The sequence below is a fragment of the Simochromis diagramma genome, unplaced genomic scaffold (genome assembly GCF_900408965.1).
Source record: "Simochromis diagramma unplaced genomic scaffold, fSimDia1.1 OVJJ01000361.1, whole genome shotgun sequence".
NCBI classification, from domain to species: domain Eukaryota; kingdom Metazoa; phylum Chordata; class Actinopteri; order Cichliformes; family Cichlidae; genus Simochromis; species Simochromis diagramma.
Genome location: NW_024386860.1, coordinates 12,422,806 through 12,444,203, shown reverse-complemented (window position 1 = coordinate 12,444,203; position 21,398 = coordinate 12,422,806). Strand labels below are relative to the sequence as shown.

The 21,398-nt window shown below is 38.6% G+C and overlaps 1 protein-coding gene and 2 non-coding genes across 4 annotated transcripts in view; all 3 read left to right on the top strand.

The window, feature by feature from the left end:
* Positions 1 to 546: 546 nt before the first annotated feature.
* On the top strand, positions 547 to 618 carry trnap-agg. Its single transcript has one exon. It is a non-coding gene; the product is annotated as a tRNA-Pro (tRNA).
* A 431-nt stretch (positions 619 to 1,049) lies between these two features.
* Positions 1,050 to 1,121, top strand: trnap-agg. The gene has a single exon. It is a non-coding gene; the product is annotated as a tRNA-Pro (tRNA).
* A 609-nt stretch (positions 1,122 to 1,730) lies between these two features.
* The window catches only part of bbs9 (Bardet-Biedl syndrome 9), a 180,033-nt gene continuing 160,365 nt past the window's right edge, over positions 1,731 to 21,398 (top strand). The window contains exons 1-6 of one of the 2 annotated variants that reach the window (XM_040030607.1): positions 1,731 to 1,806; positions 3,443 to 3,561; positions 4,600 to 4,750; positions 8,911 to 8,975; positions 9,355 to 9,468; positions 16,557 to 16,731. In XM_040030607.1, coding sequence (XP_039886541.1) covers positions 1,775 to 1,806; positions 3,443 to 3,561; positions 4,600 to 4,750; positions 8,911 to 8,975; positions 9,355 to 9,468; positions 16,557 to 16,731 — 656 coding nt within the window. In that variant the 5' untranslated portion in view covers positions 1,731 to 1,774. The remainder of the gene's footprint in view (positions 1,807 to 3,442; positions 3,562 to 4,599; positions 4,751 to 8,910; positions 8,976 to 9,354; positions 9,469 to 16,556; positions 16,732 to 21,398) is intronic. The other variant, XM_040030605.1, reaches the window with a different exon arrangement.

The following is a 21,398-nucleotide window of genomic DNA, read 5'->3' as shown; positions in this document are numbered from 1 at the left end:
CAATATTAAAATTGGCCTCGTATAAAACGGAACATTCTTGAATGATTACAATTACTTGAATAATTATAATTCAGTAAAGTCAGCAGGAAATTGTAAAGGTCAAGATTAACAAACATATTTCACTCAGGCAACTATAGAATTACTTTATACTGGGAAGAAAGCACAGTATGCCACTGAATTTCTAATTTAAGCCTACTAAGAGAGTTTCCAGAAAGAAAGAAAATCTGAAGTTTCTAAAAGAAATGGTAACTGCATTTCTACAAATGTGTTTAGCAGTCTTTGAAGTGATGTGTGCACAGTACCTATTTTTGTGAATGATATCGCACCATATGTAATGCGCACACAAAGAGAATGTTTAAGAATATGGACTATTCATTTTGACAATTGCACATCAGCAGGACGTCATGATTTAGCCGGTGTATCACAAGATGTCCTGCAGATGGCGGCAGTGGACAAGGAGTGGATGAACTGTGGGATGCAATTTAAAGTTTATCAACGTGGCATCTTTGAATCCCAGAAATTGTTGTGTTCACATGAAGAAGTTGTGGCTCGTTGGTCTAGGGGTATGATTCTCGCTTAGGGTGCGAGAGGTCCCGGGTTCAAATCCCGGACGAGCCCATATTTTGTTAGAAACTCATTTTTGTTGTATTTGAACGAGCATAAACTATAAAGTACAAATAGTGGACATCTGGAATCATATTTGATTTTTCTTTAGTGGGTCAAAACAGAATTACTACTCTGTCAGACTGAGTCAGTGGATAGCCAAATGCAAACCATTACAATGCTTTTCCTGCAATGTTATTATGTGATATATGTCGATAAAGAAAATAAAGATATGTACTGATATACAGTACTTACTGTAATACTTGCTTATGCTGACATAAAGATGAAAAAAAAAGTCACTTGGATAAGTGACGAATCGTTTCTCCCACTGAAAACGCGACGTGCAGATGTACAGAATCATTTTGGTCACATTGAACATGCAAATCAAATAACAGCAATGATAACACGTGTGCGTCACAATCGGCTAGGCTCACGTGCGATTACATGGCTCGTTGGTCTAGGGGTATGATTCTCGCTTAGGGTGCGAGAGGTCCCGGGTTCAAATCCCGGACGAGCCCTCCCTTTTCGAGCGAATCCTACTTCTAAGCTCCCACATTTAGAAAGTGTAATGAATCTCCCAAGATATACCAATGGTTTAAGTGCACTCTACAACAGTTCCTTGGTTAACAAACTAAATACCCTACCTACTACACATATGTCACTGCCATAAAATTTACAGGTTTTATCTCTATCAATATACAAATGAAAATAAAATAAATAAAATAAACAACACATTATATATATATAAAATTATTATTATTAAAAGGAAATAATTATTAAAAGGAAATAATGAAAAATATCAATAATGATAGGAACAGCACCATTAGAATTCTGATTTAAATCTGTGACAGATGCCACAGCCACGGAGATGGTGGCAGAAGAATAATCACCATCTAAAAAACCTATCTAAAAGTTTTAAAAACATTGCTTTTGTCCAAATTTAATGAAGTTTAAAGGTTTTTTCACATTTGATTTGTGATTCGATATACAGAGTGATTAAACAGAGTTAAAAGAAATAATGCTTTAAAAAAACACTCCCCGTGGAGTTACCCGAAGACGTTTGAGTGAGATTTTTTTGGTCCACGAAAAAAACTCGTTTTCCCAAACACCACCCCCTTGTATTTCCGTTCATGCGCACTAACCCCCGGCTTCTCTGCTAAGCGTCAGTGCCATGACAACAGGACGATGGCTGCAAGCAAGAGGGTGAGAAATGTGATGTTTGTGTGACCGAGAAGTAACGAATCTTCGACATTTTTCGGACTAGGTCATTCCTGTGAAGGTAAGAGGTAACCGGAACAATAACAAAGGCGTTTTGTTATCAAATGAGAAACCGTGAAAACAGCAGCGACCCTGTTTCTGATCTGCTAGCGTGTAACTAGGGAACTTGAAGGGCTAGCTAATTAGCCGGCTAAGCTACAGTTAATTCAGTCGGCTTGAGTGTAATTGCAGGATAATTCACCTGTGCAGGTTCACAACGACTTAAAACCGTTCTTGAATTTGTGTCACTAACTTTACTGTTTTTAACGTACAAATATGGAGAGTGTTGTTGCCCAAACAAGAGTCCTTATGGGTGTGAAGCAATAAATCTACAATTGAATAGCTATTACAAAAGTCTAAAATCCAAGAGCTTTCAAAATTTAATATCAGCCGACGACTAGAACAATAAATTTACTTCTTGATTTATTTTTCCTTTCTATTCTTTGATTGTTGGACTGACTCTCTACTGTAGCATTTAACTCGAGAAAGATCCTATCTTCTCTTAATATTTATAGGCATTGTGCACACATTTAAGACTCCAAAATACGTGGAACTAAGTCCGAAATTAGGGAAACAAACCATTGGAAATGACGGGCTAAAATTATGTTTCCCATTCCACTTTTATTTGTCTGATGTTTGCACATAATTTAAAATCTCATTCACAAAAACAAAAAAACACAATTGCCTAACAAAGGGTTTAAAGTGTCTCGGTTTTTATTTTTAAAAAGTAACTCATTTATGCTGAAAACATTACTTAAGGAACCTCAAAATATATTTAAAGCTAATTGATCTAAGCTGGAGACATTGATGAGCAATAGACTGCCCCAAGCAAAACCAGTAAATTAGCACAAAGCCATGCAAATAGTCAGAGGATGATACTGTAAGTTATTCTGATCATAGAGTAATACTGATCAGATTCTTAACCTTTTAAACCTTGCTTTTTATGCAATGACTCGTCAGTGTATTCCTTTAACAGCCTCCCCTTCCTGCATGGCAGTGCACTCTGAATAGGTCGGATTCTCTTTGTATGGATTAACTGTCCGTTCCACCTGCTCAGCACTTAGCAAGTAGAAAAGCTGCTTGCCCCCAACTATACACCTCCTTATTCCCCCCTCTATGCTCACATGCACAATCCTGAGGTCACATGACTGGCTCCCTTCTCTGCCATTGGCTGTAGTTGTAAGTGTTATGTTCAGAGCACTAGGGCTTCCTGGGGTAGTGGGTCAAGCTATGCAAATGGCTCAAGGCAAGCCTTTTATGAAGGAAAATAGATGGTGGATTGATTTTGTGAATAAGTAGTCCTTAACCCTTCTTTATACTTGCTGTGGTGATGCTCTTAACATTTCTGGTGTTCTACCTAGAGCTGCTCAGTGAACAGGAGTTCACTGTGGAAGCTGTGAAAAGTTAATGCCTTGTAGATGCATACTCCGCTCTGTCTCTTTGCTCATCTGTCTACAATGTTTTTGTACCTATAGTTATTCAGTTATACAGAGAAAGTCATTAACTGAACATTTTGTGGTTATTTATTTTGTTCACAGCATCTAATCCTTCACTTCTTCTGTGTTCCTCTCTGGTCAAATAGAGGCAGCATGTCTCTGTTCAAGGCACGTGATTGGTGGTCAGCAACACTTGGCGAAGGGGAGGAGTTTGACCAGGGATGCCTGTGTGTTGGAGACGTGGACAACAGTGGCACTGGACACGGTCAGTGTGTTGTGAGGAACTGATACACTAGCCATCCCATTTATCTATCTTTCTTAGTACGTCACTTCTAGTTTATTCTGTCAGGATAAAAACACATCAAGTTAAATGTGTCTACTGGATATAATTTGTGTATATGCACTTACTACTAGATTTCTGCCAAATGAAGCTTTAAACTGTTATTATTAAATTTAATTGTGATTGTCGGCAACCTGAACTAGATTTTCTTCTTATTGTTTCGGAGTCTAAGACTAAATTGCCCATAGGTGTGAATGCGGGAGTGAATGTGAGTGCGAATGGTTGTCTGTCCCTGTGTGTTAGCCCTGTGACAGTCTGGCGACCTGTCCAGGATGTACCCTGCCTCTTGCCCTATGACAGCTGGGATAGGCTCCAGCACCCCCCGTGACCTTGAAAAGGATAAGTGGAAGCGAATGGATGGATGGATGGATGTTTCAGAGTCCTGAATTATCTTTATTTATCTTTGTGAAGGCTCCTAGTTCAGTCCTTTGTGTGAACAACACTTTAGTTCCTCTCCTTTTAAATGAACTCTCTTCTTATTGGCTGCCCTTCTCCATCCAAAAGCACAAAAGTGAGAGAGGTGTGCAGCTGAGATGGCCATAATATGGACACCTGCCGTTACTCATTATCTGAAATTTGAGCTTTTGACTCATAGATAGCAGCACTCATGGCCCTTCAAAGTCACCTCACTATTTGAAGCTTAGGCCAAAAAAAAAAAAGCAAAAGCATAAAACATCCCATTTAGATATCCTCAAAGTAGCCAAAACACAGAAGTATGGGAGCATAAATAAAACCCTTCTCATTTTGATTTGCAGTTCAACTCTGCATTATAATATGTGTTGATAAACTGTATATTTTTCAAGCTGGTTGAAAGAAGAGCTGATGGTAACACCGCTTGAGCCACTGGACCTCTTTTCTTTGCAGTATGTCAAACTCCAAAATAATAAAAGTTAGACTGCTACCAATGAGTAATAACCTCTATTCTCTCTGCTATTTCCCCTCTTTGTGATGATAAATTTGCAGACAAAGTTGTAGTGGGAAGTTACATGGGGATGCTGCGAATCTTCTCCCCACATGCCAGTAAGACTATTGAAGGAGGTCAAGCTGATGCCCAGCTGCTTGAAGTTCAGCTTCAAAATGCCATCATCCAAGTCGAACTGGGCAAGTTTGTTTCGTAAGTATGCAAATCTAACCCACAAACAGTGGACAAGCATACCAAAAACATATGACAATATACCGTAGTCATTGCTGGTTCTTTCTCTAAATTAAGCTCTTTTCCCCTTTTTGAGTCAAAGTTTTGTCAACATTTCTTTTCAGTTTGTCTGAATGAAACTAAAATGGATTTGGTCTTTAGTGTCACTCCTGATAAGTCAAGTCAAATCACCACAGCCTTGTGTTCTAACACTAGGACCATTGATTATGTTGCTAATCCCTCATTGCACCTTATCTCCTGCCTTCTTGGCTGCCTTCCACCATGTCAGGCCTTGACCACTGTGGTTGTGTTGTGTAGGACAAATTGATATAAGCACTCCCAGTCACAGTCTCACAAAAGCGCTACCTCACAAATTACACATTTGCTCTTTTAAACGGACAGAGGCAGGCAGAAAGAGTTTGTCGACAGTAGATGTTAATGCTAACATCAAATCTTTTTAAACCATCTTGCTTCTGATTGGTTGCCTCTCACAAAAAGGTTGAAACAAGGGTTTGGTGGGGCTTGCTCTAAACACATGCTTTAAAACAGCGGTCCCCAACCTTTTTTGCGCCACGGACCGGTTTATGCCCGACAATATTTTCACGGACCGGCCTTTAAGGTGTCGCGGATAAATACAACAAAATAAAACCAGTACCGGTACCGAAAAAAAGAAGATTTATTCATAACACACGTGAAAAGACCCAGGAAAACAGAGTTAACGATAAAAACGATAACAAAATAACACTGAAAAACGATAAAAACCCTGAAAAACATACATTTCACACCCGAGCCTCAACTCTCGCGGCCCGGTACCAAATGACTCACGGACCGGTGCCGGTCCGAGGCCCTGGGGTTGGGAACCGCTGCTTTAAAAGCTTTAACTTGAAACATGTATGTCCTCAATCCAGCTTCGCAGAGAGCATACATTCACAGAGCATTGCTTGATGGTACAAAATAGAAATGACATGTAGTGTTTCATGTCCACTTTAAATAAATCCACTCTCAATGACATCATACCGAGCTGACATGCTTGATTTGAGATGAAGCATTTAAATCAATCTGAAATCTGAGCTTTTAGATCATTCTTGCAAATATGTGTGTTTGATGTGAGCCATTCCAGCAATCACTGCAGATTTAGGCAAAGCAAGACGGGTCTTTTTGAAAAGTAACCAGTCTTATATTTGCGTTGTCTTTGGTGGCTGAACAGGTCAGAGGTCACAGTTAGAGAGGATACTGTGCAGTTGATAGAGCTTTAGGAACTGAAACAGGATGCACAGAGGAGCTGCCCTGTAATTGAATGTTCAGTGTCATCTGTTACATATGTGTGCCTTTCTGCAGTAATGAATCACAGGGCTTTCTTGAACTCTGTGTCATGACCTCGTGTGAATTATAAGCATTCATAGTATAGCCTGTAATAAAGCCTTACTTTAAAATGCCAGGCAGAAATAACCATTTGTAGCTTAATGCTCTGCTTTTTCATTCATAGAAAAAAGCATCCCTTCTCTTACTTACAACCACATTAACATCTTTTTCCACTGCAAAGTATGCTAACCTCAAACCAAGATTGCCAGGAGTTTCTCTCCCGACTCATGATTTACACGATCTATCAGTGGCCCAAACATAGTTGTGCTTATAATGTCAGGCTAACCACTGAGTTTCTAGCATAGTTTTAAAACCCAGGGCCACTTCCAGCGATGTTAGTGCATTGCTGGATACTACGAGTCAGTCAAGTGTAATGTGCAGATGTGTCCAGGAAAAAATCACTTGTTTTGAAGAGACATTGATCAGGTTTCAAAACTATGTAAATGTGGGAAGGAGGATAAAAGTAATTATGGGGGATAGGGCAGTGTTGATTATAGATATAGGATTATTGTGGTAATTATTCAGAGCTGGAAAAAAAGGAAATTAAAGCAGGACTATAAAGATTTTGCAGGATTGAATATCTCAGATTTTCTATTATATATGTAATTGAAAAGTTAAAGGTATGACTAAAACACACGCTTGCTTGATTCAACACTGCACTCATATTTTACAGCTACATTAAAAAAAAAAACTTCAAATAAATGACTTAACAAATTCACTCCTTCTCAGGCTCCATATCTTTTTAATCCATGACGGCTAATGAAGTGAGATAAGAAAACCTCGACAAATGAAGAGAAAGTGAGGGACCTTTAACTGCTTGTAATTAGAATTTGTAGACCCTACTTTTAATTTTTGCTAGATGTGTTCTTTGTGAAATATTCTTAAGTGTTCAAATATCGATGGTTAGTGTAAATGTTTTTTTTAATTCCATCTTGAAGGGCTCCAGACAATGACTGATTGCAGTGTGGACCAAATTTTACTTGATGTAGCTGCAACCCCCCCCCCCCCAAAAAAAAAGAAAAAAAAAGAAAAATCAAAACACTAGAGATACAGTCATCGTCATTGAAAGGTACTGGTAACATTTGGCATGGTTTGCAAATCTTAGTTTTATCCCAGCAAATCCAAAAGTGCTGTACCTGGGGAAGGCAGGTCACAAGACAATGTGGAAAAGGTAGGTGAGACAGAAAGTAAAGTCAAATAATGTTTTCTGACTCTAGTGATTGTGGAAATTCTTTGGATAAGACATAAAAGAAGAACATGCACTGTGTAAATATAGTAAAATGTGGTGTTGCCCTAAGTGCTCAAAACATTACAAGCAGCATGTGGCACAGACTCTTAAGGGAGTTTTGTAGTTCCCATAAATCAGCTGCTGTACAGCTCATGCAGTAATGTCACCAGTGTGACAATTTAGTCCTGAGCCATGAAAGAAACTAGAGATGCATATAATATGTGTAGTATTTTGGACTCATTGTTTACTGTAGTAAATACACAGTAAAATCCAAACCTTCATTTATCTGTTAAAATAATCAAGGACTTGAATCTGTCTGTGAAACTGATGCTGCCTTTCTTTAACATTAATCTCAACATTAATACCACACATTGCCTCGCTGCGGCTGCACAGGAACGTCCTGGAATGGAAGGTTTCTGGGAAAAGCTGTGGTCTGTCTCGAAGGCTTCCCACATCATCACACTGGGAGCAGAATCCAACTAAATCAGTCTGTTTGGAAGACGTTGTGTTTAGTTACCTGCGGTTTTTCGGCACAGCATTCTTCAGAGACTGGTGGGACATTTTGGACGCTGGCCTTGATAGCAAAGCACGTTGTAAATATTGTCGAGGCAGGCCGAGGTGGGCAGATGGTGAAAGGTTTTGTTTTCTTGGTTTTCTAAGAAAGAGCGAAAGCTTGTGGTTTTCAGTTTTCTAGTTCCTTGTTGTTGTTCTCTCAGCAAACATAACTGCAGTGGTTGAAACTTAGTAAGACGCATTTGTTCTCAGTCCAGAAAGCGGACACATTCCGTCTCAGTGGTTTTGCGGCAAGGTAAATAAGTGAAAAATCTAGGATCAGCATCACTGGAACATCATCTACACCTAAACCATAACCAATGTTATAAAAATGCACCAGCTGTTGCAGTAATTATTTTAGACGAATGAGAGAGAATAAGAGTGGATGCCACCCTTGAGCTAAGAACATGGATTCAGCCACAGTGGCAGGAAGCATCTGCCCTGCTGGTGTCTGAGAAAGAAACTTTATCTTTACCAGCTGCAGGGCCGCAGTTCTAGTGCTATTCTAGCGTAGTGATTTTAGCTGTTATTTGGCTTATAACTAGGTGGTCTTGTTAAATAATTGTGGATTTTTAGAGGTATCCATCCAAAATAATCAACATGGGGTCCTGTTAAGCTGTAAAGGACATTACCCAAATGCGCCACTGCACAACACAGGAAATAATTCCTCTCCATCGAATGCACAGTACACCCTTTTGGACATGCTTTACAGTGCAAATCACAAAGTTTTACAGTTTAGAGTAAAATGTCAATCATATATATTTAATCTCCTTTAATATTCAGGATATTTATAATTGAGCTATTTGTATCTATTAGAGCAATTTTTTATATTATGTAACTTTGTAATATATTGTATCTTTGGTTAAATTTGGTTCAGTATCTTGGAGTAACTGTAACACATAATTTCACACAAAGTATTCTGATTCTGATAAAAGTGTTTTAGTTTTGTAGGTTATCGTATTATTGAACTGCTTTAGTACTTTCTTTGCTGTCTTTTCAGGTGTTCAGAGCTTCTTCACTTGGCTGTTCTCCACCCCAGAAAGCTGTCAGTCTACTCTGTTTCAGGTAAAATTTACATAAACAGGGTTTTCATTATTTATGTTTAGTAAATAGACTGATAGTTATAAGATGCTTTTCTACACTACGGAACACTCAAAGCACTTACATTACAAACCACATTCATACACAGATTGTTCTCTGCTCTTTAAGTTCCCTATATCTGTCACACTCACTCGCTTATGGATGCCTTATGGCTAATTTGAGGTCCAGTATCTTGCCCTTCACCATGCAGACTGGAGAACATGAACCATTGATCTTCAAATCCCAAACCACTTGCTAAGCCACAGCCACCCGTTATGGGATCAGTTTTCACTTTTAAAGGTGTCATTATATCTTCTCTTAATTGAAGTTGGGTTTTTTGTGTGTTTTTTTTAACCTTATGCAGGCACTGCAGGGAACGTGGAGCATGGTGACCAGTACCAGCTCAAGTTGGTTTATGAGCATAACCTGCAAAGAACAGCCTGCAACATGACTTACGGCACCTTTGGAGGAGTCACGGGTACACTAAATTCACTTTTTTCATAATATTGTTTTAAACAAGAGAGATGTAAAGCTGTCCTGGAATCACACAAGAATTTTGGTGCATAATAACTTCTCTTAGTAACAGCTTTCTGACAGCAGTGCCATAAGCCATGCACACACATGTAAGTCATTTATACCAAAGAAAACTTTATGTCCACCAGGAATAGTGGCTGGCTATAAAGGGTACTTTTACTGCTTTACAAGTTCTGTGTGTCAGCTTTTGTGTGTGGGTTTTTCTTTTGAGTATTTAATAAAGGAAAGTCAAAAGGCTGAGTATAGGCATTTAGTTGTGTTGATTATCATCAACATCAGTGAGGGACCTCACAAATATATTGAAGTGCAAGCGGTGTGCATTAGTGAACATCTGTGCATGTGTCTTGGCATAAGAGGCAATTGGCAGCGCTGGACAAATACATAAAACTATAAAAGTCTATAAGAAGACTGAAGGAGGAAAAGGGAGAGAAAGAGAGAGGTCATGTAGCTGCGCTCTCTTTAGTCTATTGGGCTTTTGGAAAAACCAAGTAGGGGAAAGCCCTAATGGAGTAAGCATCCAAGAAAAACACACATACACGCACACACACTGAAACACACACACACACACACTCACAGAAACACAGGGAACCCCCTTTAAAGGAGAGAAAATGACATTTCCAAATAAAGCCTGTATTGTCAAGGTGTGTGTGTGAACAGAGAGCTTGCCAGACTCTGTGGACTGGCATGATGAATCCGTCATTCACTTCATGTTTAGAGAGCCTGTCTGTGTGCAAGTGCTCATCTGAGTGTGTATTTGATTGATAGAAAGAACAGTGTGGGCTAATTAAAACCAAAACCAATACCTTGGCCTGTACTGAGTGCACGTGTGTAGGACATACCACAAACCAATAACTCTGACTGTGTCCACGTGTTTTCTGGTTTCCCCACACTGTGCAGGATGTGTTTCAGATGTCAGCTGAGCTTTCATGTAAACTTGTGTTCTTTCACCCATGCTCTCTACTGTCGCCAAGTGCTTCCTCATTGGGCAACTTGTGATCTCTGGGGTTCTTGCAGTCTAAAATGACATGAGGTAGCTGATTGTTGTGAAGTAGTGTGGTGTAAATAAAACTGGGTCTTTGTGCCATGTCCAAGTTTGACATCTGTGTACCTAAATGTTTTAGCGATCCTTACTTATGACTAAAAATAGACATGCATTCCTGACCATTTGACCTTGAACTTTATAACCACAAGTAAATGTTTCAACCCAATGCTGTTTCCTAACCTAAACCTCTGGTTAACCCCTAAACCAAGTCTTATCCCTTAAACAGCCCTTGACCGGAAACTCAGTAAACACAGAAAACCATACAGGCAGACTAGTAGTATTCACTTTACATCTCTAGTCTTTTCCTATAGTGTACACCAGTAGATGGCAGTACAGGCCCTAGAACTGCTCTTCTATTTCACCTTGATACTGAATGAATGAGGTCCTGTTTTAATTCTTGTACGGGAATTCCCCTTTCCCACCTTTCCCAAGCAAGGAGTTCTGAGTAGAGATTTAGTGCCTTGTTCAAGAACGGCTTCATCAGAATGGTGTGCATGTTTACACATGCTTTATTTTACAGATAATGGTAATGCTTATTCTTTCAAAAAATATTTTTTTTTTTACATTTTTAGATCATTTTTAATGCTTTTAAATGTTTATGAGTGTAAGATATGTGGCAATAATCCTAACAAATGATTAGAGAAAAATCCCCCAAAATAAATGACATTTGGGGAAATCTGAATCTATTTTGATGTTGCAACCCTTCATCTAAATTCTCGGTTTGCTGCCTGCCTTTTTTTAACCTTGTTTTTGATTATGATTGTTATGGAGGGATTTTTTTTTTTTTTTTTTTGCATTTTAGATTGGATATAGTAGAAACAGAGCAGACGGGAAAGGATGATGTGCAACAGAAGTGCTCCCCACTTATTTTGCACTGTTCTGCATTATTTCTGTCTTCTTTGTTTACTGTAGCAGCTGTTTAGTTTTGTAGTCTAAATTATACCAATAACGATCAACGCTTCATTTATAACTGAAGATATTTGTGTTCTGTTTGACTACATACACACAAAAGAGGCTATTTTTATTTCTCTTTTCCTTTTAAAGGGCAGATGAGTTTTTGATCTGTGTGCGTTTTATTGGGAAAAGATGTTCGCCGTTTGCTCTTTCCTCACCATTTCACATAGTTTACAAGAAAATGAGCCGATCTCACAGTTGATTGGATGAAACACAAACATACACATATTCGTAATGATTATCTTACACACACACACACACACACACACTGGACAGTATTTTCTGTGTAGTTTTACTGCATAGACAGTGATAGTCACAGCTCTGAGGCAAGAGCAGACTTCTGAAAATGTATTTCTTCTACAGATGCTGTGTGATAAGACAGATTTGGTCACTATGATGTCATCCTTTTTTTGTGGTTGTATTTTGAAACCTTAACATTTGCTTGTGTTGTGGAAGTGTTCTGGAGTATTCTGGAGCCACAACTAACCATATTTTAATGAGAATTAATTTAGTGGCATGTTACCAACTAACAATAGAAAGCTTGGATAGTAAGCTGCATACATACACTGTAAGGAATAAACGCCCTACACAGATATCTTGGTAAATTTGTGCTAAGTAACAGACTACTGCAATATTAAAAATGTATCAAAACAGATACACAGACTTCCTGGTGATTCTGTACCACACAGCAATCCATTTTAATTATGAGATAATTCTCTTAAAATGCCCAACAAGCCACCAACAGCACAAATGCAGTGGAGAGATCCAGCTCATTAAGTACATTTAGCAGAGTTGAGGACTAGCAGAAACCAATTGCTTTTGGCTGCCTTCCTGGGGACAGACCTGTCAGTCAAAGTGCCCCTTAAATCCAATTTCTAAATGGAGGAGTTATAATAAGGTTCATCCACTTTAAAGCTGTTGTGAAGGAAGTAAACTTATGTAGTGGCCTAAAACATTTTATTACCAGTCTGTATGAATGCTTTTTAAGGCTGTAAAGTTGTTCATTTTAACATTGAAGTTTACAGGTACTCACTCACTTTTGTAGCCAGCCTCAAGTGGCCACTAGAGGTACTGCAGTTTTGGCACATCCATGTGGGTTCATTTGTCACCCGTGGAGGTTGCTGCTTGGTTTGGATATGGAAACTAGTGTGTGTGCGTGTGGGAGTGTTTTTGCAAGTCGTGTCTGCTGTTACACGTGAGTGTGTGTGCGTGTGTGTGGGTTTGCATGTGTTGGTCTATAATAGCACCCATTTAGCAGTGCTGTAGGCACTGTAATAGCAGCTCTGTATTAATACTACTCTAATAGCTGGGCTGCCATTTGGTTTGGGTCACTTTCAGGCCACACACTTACAGTCGAAGTATAGACTGGTCTTACACACACACATATGTGTGTGTGTATATATATATATATATATATATATATATATATATATATATATACATACATACATACATACATACATACATACATACATACATACATACATACATACATACATACATACATACATACATACATAATCACACACAGATGCATGCACTCACATGTTGTGGTCCCCAAACCAGCACATTCACATGTACCTACAGACTTTCCCTCTTTCTCTCACACTCTCACATTTTCTCTCTCATATTTACACAGAGGCGAGGTGCTGCCCACAGCAGTGTGCGGCCAGCCTCTGTGCTTTGTTGGCTGCTCTGTGTGCTTGTTCAACAAGTCTTATTAATGACACTAATACAGGCCTGTTTCCTCCACTGTGTCTGAGCAGTGGCTCTCATACTGGGCTCTTTGACACACTATACCTGGCCGTGGGCGTGTGAAATTACATTTGGACAGTTGGTGTTATGAAACAGCTTGGCTCTTGTTTTCACTCTGTATTTCTTATTATTGATGATACAGAGTCATGTCAGGTTGTGCTGAGTGTCTGTTGTTTTGACCCTTGAGCTGCCTTTGAGGGTCAGAAATGACATCCAGAAACCTGACAAATCGGTGAAGTGTTTGTCTGAGACAGGTCTTTACCTCAGCCTGTTCACACAGTCTCGGTCTGCTTCGAGTAGAACAATGACTTAAGAAACCAAAATGACTTTGATCATTTCAATGCTGTTGTCTGTTTTTCCCTTTTATAATGCAGTAGCCTGTTCCCAAATCTGATTTGTTGCTTATAATTGATGGATTTCAATAATGCAGTAGGTTGTGAAATATTTTAGCAGTTTATTTTTTTGTTTTACTCTCTCATGATAATATCCAGCTAGTATCTTGAACATCCGATAGTATCTGTTATTGTTGCGGGAGAAATGGTGATGTAAAATTTTTCAGAAGAATTTCCTTGAGTGACTGATTGAATTTATATCATAACATACTTAATTGAAAATTTACATTTTTCAAATAGTCATTATTTATGTCCGTACTGTAGGTTAGATTATTATATATAGATATTGTTAGTGATTTTTTTTTTAGTCTATAAAAAATGCACAAAATATTCATCTTTAGGAAAATTTCAAGGAAATAAAATTTATAAAACCAGAAGTCATTTTCAAAGAAATCTTAGTGACCTTTATAAAATTTTATACTGTATGATATTTTCACACCAACAGAAGAAGCTGCCTACCACAGCATACCATTTTGGATGGTTCAGCATTTGTTGACATTACTATTCATTCTAACGGAAGTTTTCATCTCACAGGCCTAGAGACCAGTTGGTGACCCAGAGGCAAAATGCTTGGTGTGTGGTTGATCGAGGTTGCTAGCTATCACCAGGTGAAATCTGTCTCAAAGAGGGTGTCAAAAACCTCCTTTTGATTCCTTTAGTCACTAGCAAATTGTTTTGTTTGCTCATAATTTGCATGAAAGACACTGAGTTGCCTGCAAACACTTACATTTACTTTCATACTCAAATCGGAAACCGAGAATGTTTCCCTCAAAAGTAAAAGCTTTGCCTTTTGAAATGTGTTGGTTCCAGTGAGAAGGCACAACTGTTTCTTCAAATGCAAACTCTCTACATTCCCAGGTTGCATCGTATGTTTCACAATTTCACTACCACCTGGTGAGTAGTCTGCAACTGTTTGCAGACAAGTTCGTACCTTTCTTGGAAACTACTGGCAACCACCACAACCTGCTATCTACCCAATCAGAATCAGAATCAGAAAGCTCCTCAGTTGATCACAAAACTACATGAACCTGCATGAACCAGTTGTGGAGTACACAGTTTTAACTAGTGACTGCATTTATCACCGGGTCACTAATAGATTTCTGGGCCTGTATGAAAGAGAGTTGAGCAATCAGTTGCATGCAATAGCCAACAACCTCCAGCAATGACTCACAACTGTTCAGGAATCTGCATTTTTCCCCCAACGGTTTCTGGGTAGTCACCAACAGGCCGGTGTGAATGAGGAAAACAATACACAGCAACAGGCAAATGCAAGTAGAGAAAAAAGTGGAAAACAGACAATGAATCCACCCGTTCATGACAGAACACCATTTATTAAATTAAAAATTTTAAACATAAATGACGTATGCTGACATTTAGGACAAATTGCTCTTTATGGCAACCTCAGCCAGCTGAATTTAGGGTTGTTTTAGCTTTAATTTAATTATATTGAACATAATATAAATGAAAACAATCACAGTCTGGATCTGTTTTAAGAAAATACAGAACACTAGTGTTTAAGAGACACTGTCAACACTATAATTGGCTGGAGCTCGTGCATTTCCACAAATTTTCCACATTAAGGACATTTGGACAGCAGACGTTCATGACTTACAGTTTTGAACTAAACACAATGCACTCGGTCCTCAGAAGACTACATTTGTTTTTCAGATATATTTTTTTTAACTCCGCACTCAAGAATACACACTTGTGGCTGGATGTAATCCACCCATATGAAGACATGCACATTCTGCTTCAACATTTGCTGTTGGCTCTCCATCAAATATTGTGTTTAACACACTTTTATTCACAGGGTGTGTTTGCGATGTATGAGACCTTGTCCTTCAGTGTGTTAATGGCCACCCTGAATGGCCGCTCATCACTCAGCCACACACACACTCTCACACACACATACTTGTTGACACAGAATAGGTGTGTAGGAGTGTGTGGCTTTTCTGTCTAAATCCTTGGTGATAGATGTTAAGTATGTATGTATGTGTGTGTGTGCACTGTAGGTGGCTGTCTCCCTGACCTCTAGTTGATGGCAGTGTGAGTTTTAATAGCGCATTGAGGCCTAATTATAGTTCTCTGGTCACACAGCCCCACTGCTTTATGGCAGTGCGTGCTGCTGTGTATTTTGTGTGTCGGGGCTTAGTATGTCCTACACCAGGCCTTTCCTAATAAACACATTTATACTTACAGCCAGGTGTCTGTGTGTATGAGTATGGAGGTGTTAATGGAGATATCAGATTCAGGCAGAGGGAGTAACGCACCTCACAGCACAACACAACATCAGGGCCGAAATTAAACAAAAGCCACAAAAGTCCTCCAGGATCTTTGGTGCTTGTGTTATTAAAAAAGTGTTTTTTGTTTGTTTGTTTTTTTATTGAGGGATGTAGATGAAGCAGCCAAAAAAGCAGCCTGTATTCTTTACATGAATTAGTTTGTTTGCTGTGCAATCTGACCTTGTCTAAAGGCCAAAGTGTTTCGAAAGGTGGAGGTAAAAGTCCCAGAGAGTGACTGGACATGATGAGTTGTACAAATGTAGATAATGGTGTACACTTTGAGATGGTTTCTGTTCAGTGACATTGATGATGTTAGACTAGGTTGTTTGTTCAAATTGTGTCAGAGAAACATGGTGGAAAGCTTAGGAGACTCTTAAAAGTTGAAGCTCCACCTGTTTTTACGCCACCGACGTTGCTAATTGCTACATGAAATTAACCTCTCTCTGAAAGCCAAACTGGAAAATACCCAGCAAAACATACCTGAGTTCACAGTATAACATTGTATTTAATTACATTGTTTTTTTTGTGTTTTTGTTTGCTATTATCAGTTCAAAACATTTTAGCTTGTGAATAAATCTACTTTGCTGCCCCCCACTCTCTCCATCAGGTCATCATTCCCTCTGTATCCAGTCTATGGACGGGATGCTGATGTTCTTCGAGCAGGACAGCTACTCTTTTGGCAGGTTCCTCCCTGGTTTTCTGCTGCCTGGTCCCCTGACCTACAACCCCAGAACAGACAGCTTCCTCACTGTATCCTCTGCACGAGAGCTGGAGAGCTACAAGTAGGCTTTTTTATAATTCATTTATTTAATAACTTTTTTCATCTTGTGTTACTTGCCTGAAGACTGCAGTGTTGTAATCCCACAAATATTTGCAAGCAAGATAGCTGGGATAAAGTTACAGTATAATACTTTCACAGCTTTCAGTGAAGTCCATCACGTTATAATTTCTACAACATACATCTCCAGATGCCCTCAAATGGCATCAGTAGTCTTGTCTTTCATTTCTGATTGTTGGTGGCATCAGAGGAGTCCATAGTCTATGGGAGAATCCCAGCTGAGGGATTTTTGCAATACAGCTTCAAGTCCATTTTCTTCATTGCATAGACTTTGTATGTATGCACTATGAGAGGAGTAATGTTGTATGCTGGAATGTATGAAACTGATTTCTAACAGCAAGATCCTTGATATAGGCCTATATATTAGCTGCTAGAAAATACTGGAGTTTTATTCTAAGATGGAAAAAAAACACCCAAGTTGCTATTAAAAAGGAATTCACATCTGTTTACAAGTAATATTTAGGCTCGAACAGTATAAACTTTCTTAAGGTTATCTGATTCACAGTCTTCAGTATCAGCTGCTGATGGTTAACGAGCAGTGCTGACTAAATCCCCACCATCCGAACACCATCTGCTCCCAGTGCAGATCTTGTCTGGATGGACCGAAACACACACACAGACGCACTTGCGCACACATGGTTTGATCGGAAAGTACCTCATTTTAATGTAAGCACATGTACACTTCACTCTGACTGCATATCGTTAAGAAGTCTTACAGACTGCGTGGGTGTACGCTGTGCATGCGTGCAGTCTTCTCTTCCAGCTGTTTGTTATCTGGGTGCCCCCCACCAGTATCAAGACACTCTCCAGACTAGATATCACAGTGGAAACCCTGACGTCACCGTTCTCACTGGACACACACACAAACACAGCCCTGCAGAGTACAGACTGCAGTAAATCAGACAGAGCTCAGCAGACGTATACAAGCTTTCCATAAATGACAGCACAGCATTACGAATGCAACAAACTTATTTCCTTTACACTGTGCATTAAACACCTCTAACCAACGTAATGTCTCTGCTATAAATAGAACTTCACATTTAGTGGAGACTTTAGAGTTTTAAAATGCCAGAACAAGACTTGATGTCACAATAAATGTAAACATTAAATAGCATGCAGTCAGAGCTGTTCAGTCAGTACAGATGAGTATCATTAGCTAAAGATATGAAGTGCTACATAAATGATCAGTTGATTAGGATACCTACTAAAAAATAAAAGTTAAAAAAATTGCTAGAAGTAAAAGTGTTTTGCTCCTTGGGATACAAGTCACCAACACATACAATTTATGATTTATACTTTGCTCTTCCTGTCCCCATATTCAAGCTTGCTGCACATCCAGGAAGCCCAAGTTATCACTGTGTTTGTGTGACTAAACATTTTCATAACAAAGATCACTCTGCTTGAAGATTAATTAAATTAATATAGCATCAAAAAAAAAATGTTGTGCATTAAATTTTAGAAGTGATGGCTTTAATAGAAATAATGTTTTATTTGTATGGGACTTTAGGAACTGTTAGAAGGTGCCTCACAGTTTGGATAAACATTTGAACACATACATTTGCCACATAAAGTACATAAAAACACACATCCAAGCATCCGCTCTTACATAAGCATCTCTTTCCATGTGGACTTTGGATTTGGTGATGAGCATAGAGCAGTTCCTGTTGCAGATGCACGATAAATGGTTTTCATATCACACAATAGCAGCAGGAAATGTATTAGCACTAAAACAGTGGATGCATTAATGATGCGGTTCAGGGAGAGCATTAACAAATCGCTTTTCGACTAAAATACTTTGTGATCAAGATCACTGGCATTGACGTAAGACCCTACCAATTAGCAAAATCGAATAAATAAATGGATAAAAAATGTTTATCTGTTTATTTATGCAGTCATTATGTATGGGTTAAATGTTTTTTCTTAATCCCAATTTTGATTTAGATACTTTAGAAATGTTCTAATCTTTGAATGTGGTCAGAGTGATGGAAATATATATATGACACACCATATCAGATGACTGGGTCAAAGCCATGCTGACTGTTATACATTTAATATCATATGACTGGTCAAACAGTTCTGCTTGGCTCAGTTTATTTAGCTTGCTGGACCTTCTCCTGCCCTGATGAATGAGAGCTTGATTTGGTTACAGTGTATGTGTGTGTGTTGGCGTCAGCTTTCAGCTTTTAGTTTGTGTTTATCTGTTACCTCAGAAAGCGTACATGCTTAGTGTGTATTTGTGTAGTTTGCGTGAATGTATATGCTTATTTGATCTGTATGTTGAAGGTAAGTGTGTGTGTGTGTGCTCCTTTCTGAGAGATCCTCTTTCATATAAATGGGATGTTTGTTTCCTCAACCTCAGTGTCCTAAACTTGCACGATGACTGATACTGCCTAAACACACACTCCTGTACACACAAAGTCCAACCCGCACACCATGTTCACTGGAAACAGTATTTTAATGACAAATAGAAAAAAAGTATGTGTATATCACTGTCAGTGATATTTGTCTTCCTCCTTACATGCTGCTCATGCAGGTGAATAACCAGATTTCTTTGGTTCTTTCTCAAACACAAGGCTTTCTGTGATTATGTTTTTTCTTCTTTTTTGGCCCTCTTTCATATTATACACACACACACCCACACACACACACGTGCGCATGCATGTCCAGTTTTAATTCAGTCATTTGACCTCTTATCCCATGATTAGTAAAACATCTAAGTGAAGGGTGGAATAATTATGAAATATCAAAGCAGAGTGAAAGAATATACTTATTTTATAGTGTTGTTTTAGTATTATTAGGCTGAATTTAATCCCTTCACTCATGCAGGAGCTGGTCTGTCAATCCATTGAGTGTTGCCTTAAAAGCTTAAAACCCCTGACATGTTTAATATATTTTTTAGTCCATTTTCTTTCCCAGGAAATGGTCATGGCGTGATGAAAAGGTTTCTTTACTGGCAGCCATCCATAAAGCTCATTAGTCTGCTCGCCGTTTCTCAGAGAGGGCTAAGCGGGTAGCGCTACTGTACGGATGAGTTCAAAACTATAAATCTTGCATTGTATTGCAAAAATCAAAGGTTAGAACACTTCATTTACTATTTTATACAAAATGTTACGAGGAATTAGCATCACTCTTCGAGTCACATGTGGTAATCAGGTTTATCCAGGTATAAAACGAAAATGTTGTTAGAGGAGTGGAAAGGGGAGAGATGTGAGTGTTCTCTGCAGTGAGTAATACATGAAATAAGTAAAATTCAACCAAAAGAAGGCAGTCACAGTCTTTTTATGAAAGCCATACTGAGCTGCATGTGAAGTTACAGAGCTTGAAATTTGATTTATTTTTTATTTACATTTTTGTCTGGGTTAGAAATTACAAATAGAAATTCGTAATTCAAGTGACCAAAAGGCCTACAGTGTATATACTAAAGCTTTGCCGCAGTTTCATACTAGGTTACATACTAACCCTAAGCGCATTTTTGAGAATGACACTGAAAAGCATAACAAAACTAAGTATGCCCTGAAGTCAAAACTCTGTGAGAATGTAACTTCAGCACACTTACATTACATGCTAGTGTTTAGCTGGAGATGTTTTCCCTGTCTGCTGTTTAAATGCTAACGTGATAAGGTCAGTTAATTAGAAGATACACAAAGTACAAATGAGACTATAGTCGATACAATTTGTAAATTAAAGTAAGTAAATAAAATTGTATTTATGTATCCCAAAATCAGATTCAAAGAGCTTCATGGGCATAAAAACATATTAATAAAAAAGCAGTTATTTAAATTATTAGCATTACAATTTTAACCTGTTAGCAGCTCCACGTGTGGGTAGTATACATAATGAATATGGTGTACTGAAAGTGCTGTTGCTTTGCACAAATATTTGAGGACTCAATAAAAAAAGAGGCTAAGATAAAGTATTACTAGTACCCTTAAAGTAGCAGCCATGTTGGATTGTGCTCCTTCCAATAAAGGTCAATTTCAGGGTTGCTTGCTTTGATTAACAACAGCTTTGTGTCGAAACATGCAAAACAGAGTGAGAAGCTTGGTGGATAAATGAGCAGTTATTTAGTGTTTGGTCTGGGGTGTGCAATTGGGGTCAGTCAGGTTTGGAGCTCTGTTCATCCAGGTGTTTGGGAAGATGGATAGATTCCCGCTAAGCTGCTATGACTGCCAGCTTCTTACTGGAAAAAGCCTAACATGCAGATGCCAAAATCAACTGACCACAGATCAGTCTGACCACTTTATCCTTAGCCAGTGGCCTGCGGCTCACTGATTAAAACTGATAGATCACGGTTCGAGGGAACGGTAGGTCTGTGATGTGTTGATTGACCACAGAGAACCTGTAAAAGAGAAGGTGACTATAAAATGCTTGCAGGGGTTTGTTTATTCTGAACACGAATTGTGTGCTGTTGTTGTGGTTTTGCTCTAATGGTTGAGAAACTGTGTAGTTTGGCTTTTTAGAATAGCTGGGGAATATCTAGTACTTTTTGGACAATGGAAAGTGTCCTAGACCAACTCTGTCAGTTTTTTCACAATTTAAATTTCTCCTACTGTGTGTTTTTTAAAAAAAAAAAAAAAAGTTATTTGTTTTCTGTCTGAGACGACGTACACA